Raw genomic sequence first — 10,405 nt, forward strand, 5'->3', positions numbered from 1 at the left:
CAAAGATCCAGAGATCAGTAATGCAAGGTCCCACCTCCTGGGCCTCAGGGTGTAGGGGCAATGTAGGGGTGAGGGGTGGAGGGCAAAATGGATGATGTCACTGCAGGCTGAGAAGTGGTCAGATGGGGTGAGTAGGCAGAGGGGGAGGCACCTAACGCAGATCAGTGGTTGGGATGACTTCCCAGAGGTGGATTCTGCCCAGAGGAGGACTTGGGAAGAAAAACTTAAATAATTTATCTAGTCATTTAAAGCATAATTTTCCTATGAAAATATGCATCAATGATTATGAAGCAGGATGCAAAATTTTCAATGTAAAACAAGATAGTTCAAAGAAATGTCCCCCACACAAAAGGTCTACACCCCAGACTCTCCTGACCCTTCTGACTCTGGTATGAGTCCTCTCCCCTCTGTGGTCAGCTTCCAGTATTAGTGAATATTAGTGACTGCTGCATCAGGGGAAATTTTGAGAAGAATCAGTCTCCAGGAAAACATCTAAATTCCTTGGCCTGGCCTTTCATGATGGGACCCTCTGCCCCAGCAGCTTCGTCCTACCTTATTCTCCTACACACTCCCTGTTCTCCACACAGCGGCTATTTACAGCTCCCCAAACAGTAAACAATGTGCCAAGCTGGTTCATGCCTTTGTGATTTTCCACAGGCAGTTCCCTTTGCCTGGAATGCCCCTGCCCACACAGCCATCTGGCAAACTCCTACTCATCCTTCAAGACCCAGCTCAAAGAGCTCCTCTTCTGTGAAGCCCTCCCAGCAGGCCCAAGCAGAATGAGTCAATTCCTCCCATGCACCACTCTATGGTGTCTGCGTCCCTTTCGTTGTGTTGAGATGTCTTTATTTCACTTTTTCTCTAATTTGATTGTGGGGGCTTGGAGGGGAGAGACTGTAGCATTCATAGTTGTATCCCTAGCCCTAAGCAGAGCATCTGGCATGGTAGGTGTCTATAAATATTTTGTATGAGGAAGCGAATGAACAAAACTTATTTTGACTCCTTTTCTTCTCATTTGTTTTTAGAGTTGAGACAGGGAGACCAGCATTTTCTCATAAACTTTGGAAAATGCTAAGAAAACCACTCACCACTAAGAGAAAAAATCCATTTAATCTCTCTTTGTAGCCATTCACGTCTTACTTATAAAGCTGTGTAGTTCTACTGAGAACTCACCAGACCAATGTGGTTCTTTAACCTTGAGGCATCAGTAGGTGTAGCCAGTGGGGAAGGGGCAGGGGTGCAAGAGGGGCTGACATATATCATGTTCCAGGCACTGTTCTAAGTCCCTTATTCATACATGTATACACAGTGTCTCATTTTATTCCCATAACAATCCTATCAGGTAGCTACTATTATTATCCCCATTTTAGAGATGAAGAAATCGAGGCACAGAGAGGTTGAATAACTTGCTTACAGTAATACAGCTAATAAGTGGCAAAGATGGGCTTCAAACCCAGGAAGTCTAGCTTGGGAATTCATTCTCCCAACCTCACCGCTATATTTGCTTGTTGACTGAGAAAAATGCACAACCTAAAAGTTGAGAGTTATGTTTTATTCAGCAGACGAAACTGAGGACTTAAGCCCGGGACACAGTATGGCAGATAACTCAGAGATTGCTCCGAAGAGGCAAGGGGCGGAGCCAGGATATCCAGGAGTTTTTGCAACAAAGACCAGGTAGTCGGAACGTCAAAAGATTACTGTTAATTAAAGAAAACCAGATATCTTAAGGAGTTTAGGACTTTTCCATGTATGGGAAGATGCAAGAGTCTGGGTTCACTGAAATCATTCCTTTGATACGCACCTCAGCCATCTGGGGCCAGTATCCTGGGCTTTCTCATCCTGAGTCTCCTCAGGGTGAACTGTTGGGGGTGGAGGGCTGCAGTGTCTGATGGTTTGATAGGGGGCATCCTGTTTCCATCGTGAGTTCCCTCAGGGCTCACTGTTGGGGTGGCTGTAATGTGATGGCTTGATGGCTGCAATATCCTTTGTTTACTCTATGGCAGGCAATATTTTTCATTCACAGCTCCATAAGCAAAAGATGTGTGTAGTGATAGTAAGTTTGGCTAAGAATACAGGGAACATGAGGTATAAGATGAATGTGCCCTAGCCCCAGGCTCTGGGATGCCCTCTTGGTTCATAAGTATCCTGTAAAGGTGCTCAGTGTCACTCCCAGACCCTGAGGACCCAGTCTCCTCTTTGACTGCCCTGCATTTCTACTTCACCATGGAGAGGGAGTGATTTGTTTCACTTGGCCTCATTCAGCTTGGAGCAGAATCGTCACCGGCCATGTCGGGAAGTGGGCTCCCTGCCTTCCCCTTGGCTGAGGATATGCTGCCTCTGTCTCCCAGGTGCCTTTCACAACAGCACACCCAGCTAGGGAAACCGGTGAGACCACTTTCCTAAGGTGTGTGTGGCAGGGCTCCTGTACCCCATCCAGGCCATTTCAAGCAGAGGGCATGACATATTCAAAAATTTAGGAGTGAGAAAAAGCTAGGAATGTCCATAGAGGCGGCTGATGGAAGGGTGTAGGAGAGAGGGGAGGGAGATGGGATGGAAAAATAGTCTACCTTGATTGTGAAAGGCCCTATGCCCAAAGTAGAGAATTTTGTTGTTTTTTTCCTCCTATAGGCAGTGGAGAGCCCTCGAAGATCATGTTGTTAGGTTTATAGTTTCACTGATTAAGAAGCTGTTTTTTTCTTTATTTGTAGAAACGTTCTCAACCATTAGGAAACACTGCCACCATGTGGCTTTCGGATGTTGCATACGCCAAACTGTAAACTGCCAATTTCTCTGATACTGTTGAAAAATTAAACCAAACCTTGATCAAACAGCTGAAGTAAATTAATGATAAACTTAATCCTAATGTAAAAAGGAAAGTTTTTTCAAGAAATCAATACCTGGGTTCAATTATCGGATTTCTTAACTTTGTTTTTAAAATTCTAATCTAAATCTTCAGCGATTCTGACCTCAAGAATCCTTTCTATTCCCAGTAACCCCTATCTCAGAATCATAAACTCTCTGGCTCTGCAAAGGCTCTACCATTTCCAGGTCAGTTTGGCATCAAACTGTCTCCAGGCCATTTCCCTCCATGGTGGCAGATTCTATTTCAGTCCTAGGTCTGTTCTTCTTGTATGGTTCCGCAGTTGGACAGACCGAAATTCAAATATTTCCACCATTTTTTTTTTTTTTAATCTGAGTGATTTGGGCAAGTCACCTAACCTCCCTAAGTTTCAGTTACTTCGTCTGTAAAATGGGGAGAACACCTTTTTCACAGGGTGATTGTGAAGATGAAAGATGACATGTGTACATGTCCCTGGCCCATCATAAGGAAGTCCTCTTCCTTCCCCTCCGTCCTTGAGGGCATATTATTGTTGAGCACGCAACATACACTCCGTGGAGGTGATTTAACATCCGAGGTTTTACCAGGTTCTCCAGCAACGTTCCCTGGGAACGAAACTACTCATACCCTCAGGCTTTGGGAGGACCACCCCTATTTCCGTGCGTTGCCTACCGACGTTGGGCAGGCTGGAGATTGCAATCCACGCGTCTCCTGGGTGCGCAGCCGGCGGCAGGTGCGTGGGCGTGGCGGCATTCATTCCTCGCCCCTCCCTTCCCCGGGGTTGGGGGTGTAAGTGGATAATTCAATCCCCGTGGGACTCGGCGTCTGGCCTCACCCGCGGCTCGGCGGATTGGCTGTCTCAGCTCGCCCCTGCCCTCCGTACCCCCCGCGTCCCAGGTGGCTCAGCACCCCTGTGGCGCTCTCTGTTTACCTTGAGAGCCCGTCCAAGTTGGGCTGCATCTCTACGTTTGCTCCCTCTGGGGCCCCGCCCGCCCCGGAAGCAGGGAGAAAAGCGGGCCGAGCCCTTCCTCTCCCCGCACTGCCCGGAGAGGTCGGGTAAGGGAAACGGGTGTGTGGGAAGGGGAGTCTCAGGCCTGGGGGATCCGGCTGTCATCCCGTCCCGGGATCGCGCGAACCCGGGAGTTCTGTCCCTAGGCTCCTCCGCCTCCGTCCTGTCGTGCTCAGGGTGACGTGCCCACCCTGGGCAAAGAGCCAGAAGCTGGATCTCAGGGATGCCCAGGTCCCTAAAGGAGGCACAGACCTGGAGACTTTTCTCACAGGTGTTCCCCCTCCTCCAGGCGGTGATGACCCCCAAGCCAGCCGGACCCCCGGACGGGGGCTGGGGCTGGGTGGTGGCGGCCGCAGCCTTCGCGGTGAATGGGCTCTCCTACGGACTGTTACGCTCCCTGGGCCTCGCCCTCCCTGACCTCGCGGAGCATTTTGACCGAAGCGCTCAGGACACTGCGTGGGTCAGCGCTCTGGCCCTGGCCGTGCAGCAGGCAGCCAGTGAGGGGGGCCCCCGAGGTGGGAGGCGGGAACCGGGGTGGAGGGGCCATGAGTGCAGTGGTGGGGGACACACCTGCTTGATTACCAGACAACCTAAGAAAGGTCGACCAGTGTACCTAAGTTCTAGAATATAGTGGGTCTTGAGGTCAAGGCGGTGGGGCTGTTAGGCAGGGGGAGAAGTTTAGGCCAGGCAAACAGCCAATGAGAAGTGTTGGAGCGAGTTTGGGGGTCCAGGAGCGTGTCTTCCGTTGACTCCGCCTCCTCCCAGGCCCAGTGGGCAGCGCCCTGAGCACCCGCTGGGGGGCGCGCCCCGTGGTGATGGTTGGGGGCGTCCTCACCTCGCTCGGCTTCGTCTTCTCGGCTTCCGCCCGCAGTCTGCTGCACCTCTACCTTGGCCTGGGCGTCCTTGCTGGTGAGGAGAGAGGGATTCCCGGGTTCTTCAGGGGTGATGGTGGAGATAGGAGCGTGTCGGGAGCTGGAGGCCGAGGGCGCGAGGGCCTCCTGCGAGCAGCCGAGCTGGGATGGTAGGGGCAGGCATCCCCGGCTCCTGTCCTCACCCGGTCCTATCCATTCGCAGGCTCCGGCTGGGCCCTGGTATTCGCCCCTGCCCTCGGGACCCTCTCCCGTTACTTCTCCCGCCGTCGAGTCTTGGCCGTGGGGCTGGCACTCACGGGCAACGGGGCCTCCTCGCTGCTTCTGGCGCCCGCCTTGCAGCTCCTCCTCGATAATTTCGGCTGGCGGGGCGCCCTGCTCCTCCTTGGCGCCATTACCCTCCACCTCACCCCCTGTGGCGCCCTGTTGCGACCCCTGGCGCTACCTGGAGACCCCCTGGGCCCACCCCGAAGCCCCCTAGCTGCCCTCGGCCTAGGTCTCTTCACACGCCGGGCCTTCTTAGTTTTTGCTCTAGGCACGGCCTTGGTGGGGGGCGGGTACTTCGTCCCCTACGTGCACCTGGCCCCTCACGCTTTAGATCGGGGCCTGGGGGGGTATGGGGCGGTGCTGGTGGTGGCGGTGGCTGCCGTGGGGGACGCGGGCGCCCGGCTGCTCTGCGGGTGGCTGGCGGACCAGGGTTGGGTGCCCCTCCCGCGGTTGCTGGCGATGTTCGGGGCCCTGACAGGGCTAGGGCTGCTGGCGGTGGGTCTGGTGCCGGTGGTGGGGAACGAGGAGAGCTGGGGGGGCCCCCTGCTGGCCGCGGCTGGGGCCTACGGGCTGAGCGCCGGAAGTTACGCCCCGTTGGTTTTTGGCGTGCTCCCGGGGCTGGTGGGCATCGGAGGTGTGGTACAGGCCACCGGGCTGGTGATGATGCTGATGAGCCTCGGGGGGCTTCTGGGCCCTCCCCTGTCAGGTAAGGGCCTGAGCCAGCAGATCCGCTCGCAACCCTCCTCTGCACCTGGGCTCGGAGGCCTCTGAGTTCCTTTCCCTCTCCTCTCAGGCTTCCTAAGGGATGAGACAGGAGACTTCACCGCCTCCTTCCTCGTGTGCGGCTCTTTCATCCTCTCTGGCAGCTTCATCTACATGGGGCTGCCCAGTGCGCTGCCCTCCTGCCGTCCAGCCTCACATCCAGGCACCGCACCCCCTGAGAGGGGGGAGCTGCTCCCCGACCCTCAGGTTGCCCTGCTCCCCCCAGGAGGCCCTCACTCCACTCTGGACACCACTTGTTGACCATTTTCTTGTTTGAGCCTCGCCCCCAATAAAGACTTTCTATCTGCTTTTCCTGCAAGCTCCAATTGTTAGGCAATCTAGGATGCTGCAAACATTCTACTTAAAATATCCAAAAAGGCTGGTTGATAGGAACAGGATCCCCCTAAGCCGTGCGAGGCAGGAAGGGTGTTTGTCCAGTCAGTCCATTTCTCTTTGCCCAAGTTCTTGCCATTATAACAGGAAATCTTTGAGAAACTGCCTATCAGCTTCAGTTTGTTGGAGGAGGGGGGTGCTCATGGGTGCTAGCTGCCCCATCCTCATTTCCCAGATAAGTCTTTCCTGCATTTCAGTCTCCTTCTACTGGCCTGATGAAAACATAAGAATCCCAGACCCAGACTTCAGCTCTCTTAGCTTTATCTCCCCCTCCCCAGCTAGCACCCCCCGCATGTCCCTCACCATTTTCTTGATTTCTTTTCTAAGTTACAGGGGATAGTGGGAAAGAGGTCAGTGGGCAAGTAGGAGGAACTGTGGTCCAGAGAGCAGAGTCCAGGGTTAAATGCTCTGGGTCACCAGAGCTGCTGGATACCTCCCCTCCAGTCCCCAGCATGACCCCATTCAGCCAACCCAGGCATATGGGCCCCAATTCTTTTTGAGGTTCTGATTATTGTCCGGTTTTCTTATTCAGTTTTATCTCAAAGGGGCATCCCTCTTTCCCAAAGATCTGTCTTCAGGGAAGAAATGTAGGAGGCAACACTAGAGATCACATGTAAAACATGGTAAGTCTCTTGGCCTTTGAGTTTCCACAGTCGATTCACAGCTCAGTGGAGCAGGCTGAACTCCTGGATCCTTCAGAAAAGGTTGTGAGAGCAAAGGAGTGATAAGACAAAATACAAAGGGTTGGCACACACATCGCAGGAGCCCCAGGCCTGCTCTGGGGTGGGGGGGGGAGGCAGATAACGATGCTTAAGGCACTGTGGTTCTGTGGGTGCCAAGATGGGGAAGGAGAAGACCTGGAGCCAACAACCCCTGGGTTTCTGGGTCTGACTGCCCCTTCTTGGAGTTCAATCCTCTCCCAGCCCCTCCCTGGGCAGGGGGACTTTGGTATCCAGTGCCTCTGTTACAGGGTCCTGGGGCTTGGAGGTAGGAGCTGAGAAGCAGAAAAAGTGGGGCAAAGTGATGAGAACTCCACTCCCTGCAAGAAGGAAGGCCCCAGCCACCACAAAAGAAGCTGTGTAGGTGCCTGTCACATCCCGGAGGTAGCCTAGATTCAAGAGAGAAAAAGAATACACATGGGTGATCTGTTTCCTGGGACTCAGACACATTTTGGGGTGGAGGGAAGAAAATAATCCTTAACCCATCATCTTGGAAGAGTTAGAACTCTCAAGGTAGGACTGGATGAGCTTGAGAACTCAGGCTTCCCTAGGGGCCTCAAAAGGCCATTTCAACCACCTTCCTGCTTTCAGAAAGTATCTCTGAACCAGCCAGTGGGGATTTGGGGATCCAGATGGAGTCAGGCACACTTGTGCCTTTCTTTCCAGTAGCTGTGGCCTTCCCTTCCATGCCTTCGGTTAATAGTTAAGAGGAAAATGTTAAGGGTCTGAAGGTTCTGGCATCAGGAGCCTGGAGAACTTTGACCAGATGGCTCAGACCCCTGGCCTGGGGCCCAGTGGGCCAAGGGAAAAGGCAGACGCTGGCATGTTATGTCTGGCCGGGTCTGACCAGGTCCTCTGAAAACCCCAGCTGTAGGTACCCTGCCAAGGGTGCCACATAGGTCCTCTTAATCTTTCCACAGCCCCAATTTCTTTGCACTTTGGACCCATTTCAGGGCTGCTGTGATCGACCATGCAGGCTGTGTATGTACCATACCAGAGGGCAGTATTCACATACACTATAATGTCAATTACCTCCCTGAATCGTATGACGTGGCAGCCCGCACCCACCTGGAAATCCCAGTCCCCTTACCTGATAGAGGAGCCCCCAGCAGCCCCCCGATGCTTTCTACCATCTGCACCAGTCCCAGGCCACAGTATATCTTTCCAGTTCCCACCAGTTCAGGCAGCACGGAGAAGGCCACTGGGGTCAGGGCCCCTGATGTGAAGCCATAGGCCACAGTCAGAGCCACCAGGGCTGTGGGAGCCTGAGCCACAGGGTACAGGGCCAGTATCACCCCAGTCAGGGTGGTCCAGAGCATCAGGAGTCTTGCCACAGGCCCTGGGACTGCATCCCCTAGCCACCCAGAAGCCACACGCCCCACAGGGTCAGAAATAGCCGCCACTGAGAGTAGGAAGGCAGCAGGCAGTGGGTCCCAATCTAGGTCCCGAAGATGGGCCACCAGGTGCACGTAGGGAATGAAGTAGCCAGTGTTGATCAGGGTGAGGGCAACGGTGTAACGGAGGAAGGGGCCATGATGGAGAAGGTTGGCAAGTTGGGCCCCAGGGCCACCCACGACAGGGTCCTCAGCCAGGGAGAGTGGGCGGAGAAGAGCACCACAGGCCACCAAGTGGAGGGAGAGGGCAGACACCAGCAGCAGGGCCCCCCGCCAGGCGTACTGGCTGAGCAGCCATTGGAAGAGTGGAGCAAAAGCAAAGGAGGAGAGGCCCACGCCCGTCAGTGCCAGCCCGGTGGCCAGGGATCGCCGACGAGAGAAGTAACGGGACAGGCAGGCCAGGGTGGGAGTGAAGGTCAAGGCCCAGCCAGATCCTGTCAAAAAGGAAGAAATGGGGGTTGAGGGACCCTTAAGGAGCTCAGGGCACACAATCATCCCAACACTGCCCAACAGCAGAATGTAGCACAGGCATAAATTACAATCCTAGCTTGATACTTTCTAGCTGTATGACCTTGTCTATTTAATCTCCTAGCCTCAATCTCATCTGCAAAATGGGGGTAATATACTTTATGGGACTCTGGAATGTTTGCAAAGTAACTACCATAGAACTCTGGAGTTAGACCTGGGCTCTACCATTTCTGGCTGTGTGAACTTCACTTGCCAAGTTGCATAAGCTTAAAGCCTCTTCTCATCTGTAAATAGGATAATGATATCTATTTCACAGCTTTCACATCGGACACAATTTTACAGTAATTCTTCCTTTTACACTCCAGTCCCACTAGCCCTGGGCTTGCATCTTTGAATTTCCTGATTTCCCGTAACCTGTTTATCACTTTAGTCACCTCTCTTAAGAATTCCCTTCTGGGGGACTTCGCTGGTGGTGCAGTGGTTAAGAATCTGCCTGCCAATGCAAGGGACACGGGTTCGAGCCCTGGTCTGGGAAGGAGCAAGGGCCATGGAGCAACTGAGCCCGTGCGCCACAACTACTGAGCCTGCGCTCTAGAGCCCGCGAGCCACAACTACAGATCCCAAATGCACAAATACTGAAGCCCGCGCGCCTAGAGCCCGTGCTCCGCAACAAGAGAAGTCACCGCCAAGAGAAGCCCGTTGCACCGCAACGAAGAGTAGCCCCTGCTCGCTGCAACTAGAGAAAGCCCACGCGCAGCAACGAAGACCCAACGCAGCCATAAATAAATAAACCGATGTAATTAAAAAAAAAAAAAAAAAGAATTGTCTTCTGGGCACAGGTGCCAGCCAAAACTTTCTCTCAGCCTCTCCCTAAGCCTTTTGGAAGGAGCAGGAAGAAGGTAAAAGTCCAGAGGCCAAAAAGACTCAGGCTTTTGACTTGCCCGCCCTTGCCCAGGGTCTCACCTGAGAGCAGCCCAATACTCAGGTACAGGTGGGTCAAGGAGGTAGCAAAGGCGGCGAGCAGCATCCCCAACGCAGCCAAGATGCCCCCAGCCATCACCACAGGCCTGGGCCCGAACTTGGTGCTCAGCGCACTGCCCACTGGGCCTGGAGAAGAGGAAGCGTTCTGAGAGAAGATCTCAGGCGTCCTTCCCCAGCACTGACCCCACCCCCACCATCTCCTTTACCGTCCCCGCATCTCCTCTCCCTTCCGAGGGTCGAGGGTCACAGGACTCTGGACCCAGGCGCAGCACTCACTCCCGAACTGCTGCACCGCGATTCCTATGGAGGCGATCCAGGAGACTCGCGCTGCCGGCTCCTCAAACGCAGCCACAAACTCCACAAAGAAGACGCCGAAGGAGCGGAGCACTCCGAACACCAGCGCCGACTGGAAGAACGCTGAGAGCACCACCATCCACCCCCAGCCCCCGTCGGGGGGCTCGGGCCTAAGTGCCATCTGGGAGGTAACAGGGCTGCCGCCTTAAGCCCCTTCCGGAGCAGGGCTCAGGACGTTCCACCTCTGCCCATCCACCCAGCCGGACCACTCGCAGCCGAGCGGGGAGGAGAGGATGGTAGAGAGGGAAGTACCAACCAGGGCTTGAAAGCTGCAGAGAGGCTGCGTGAGGCGCCTGCGCCTTTCCCCTAGCGGGGGCGATATAGGTGGGGAGACCAGGCGGGCGCTTGCC

General features: G+C 54.3%; 2 protein-coding genes across 2 annotated transcripts; one reads left to right on the plus strand and one right to left on the minus strand.

Moving 5' to 3' along the window:
• Positions 1 to 3,504: 3,504 nt before the first annotated feature.
• On the plus strand, positions 3,505 to 6,037 carry SLC16A11 (solute carrier family 16 member 11). Its single transcript, XM_061176090.1, has 5 exons — positions 3,505 to 3,572; positions 4,138 to 4,345; positions 4,614 to 4,757; positions 4,923 to 5,690; positions 5,778 to 6,037. Exons 2-5 carry the CDS (start codon positions 4,144 to 4,146, stop codon positions 6,005 to 6,007), a joined length of 1,344 nt encoding a protein of 447 aa, XP_061032073.1. The 5' UTR covers positions 3,505 to 3,572; positions 4,138 to 4,143; the 3' UTR covers positions 6,008 to 6,037.
• On the minus strand, positions 5,783 to 10,405 carry SLC16A13 (solute carrier family 16 member 13). The gene is made up of 4 exons (XM_061176091.1): positions 9,978 to 10,405; positions 9,684 to 9,827; positions 7,949 to 8,686; positions 5,783 to 7,247 (listed from the first exon to the last, which is right to left on the minus strand). The coding sequence occupies exons 1-4, from the start codon at positions 10,174 to 10,176 to the stop codon at positions 7,048 to 7,050; spliced, it is 1,281 nt and encodes a 426-aa protein (XP_061032074.1). The 5' UTR covers positions 10,177 to 10,405; the 3' UTR covers positions 5,783 to 7,047.

This window comes from Eubalaena glacialis, chromosome 19 (assembly GCF_028564815.1).
Source record: "Eubalaena glacialis isolate mEubGla1 chromosome 19, mEubGla1.1.hap2.+ XY, whole genome shotgun sequence".
In the NCBI taxonomy this organism is placed as follows: domain Eukaryota; kingdom Metazoa; phylum Chordata; class Mammalia; order Artiodactyla; family Balaenidae; genus Eubalaena; species Eubalaena glacialis.

Excerpts from the sequence above, each read along its gene's own strand:
- SLC16A13 (XM_061176091.1), bottom strand. The coding sequence starts at position 10,176 with ATGGCACTTAGGCCCGAGCCCCCCGACGGGGGCTGGGGGTGGATGGTG. Across the intron at positions 9,828-9,977 it reads CGCGGTGCAGCAGTTCGGGA|GCCCAGTGGGCAGTGCGCTG; the intron begins GTGAGTGCTGCG and ends CCTCTTCTCCAG. Across the intron at positions 7,248-7,948 it reads GCTGGGGGCTCCTCTATCAG|GCTACCTCCGGGATGTGACA; the intron begins GTAAGGGGACTG and ends TCTTGAATCTAG.
- SLC16A11 (XM_061176090.1), top strand. The coding sequence starts at position 4,144 with ATGACCCCCAAGCCAGCCGGACCCCCGGACGGGGGCTGGGGCTGGGTG. Across the intron at positions 4,758-4,922 it reads TGGCCTGGGCGTCCTTGCTG|GCTCCGGCTGGGCCCTGGTA; the intron begins GTGAGGAGAGAG and ends ATCCATTCGCAG. Across the intron at positions 5,691-5,777 it reads TCTGGGCCCTCCCCTGTCAG|GCTTCCTAAGGGATGAGACA; the intron begins GTAAGGGCCTGA and ends CTCTCCTCTCAG.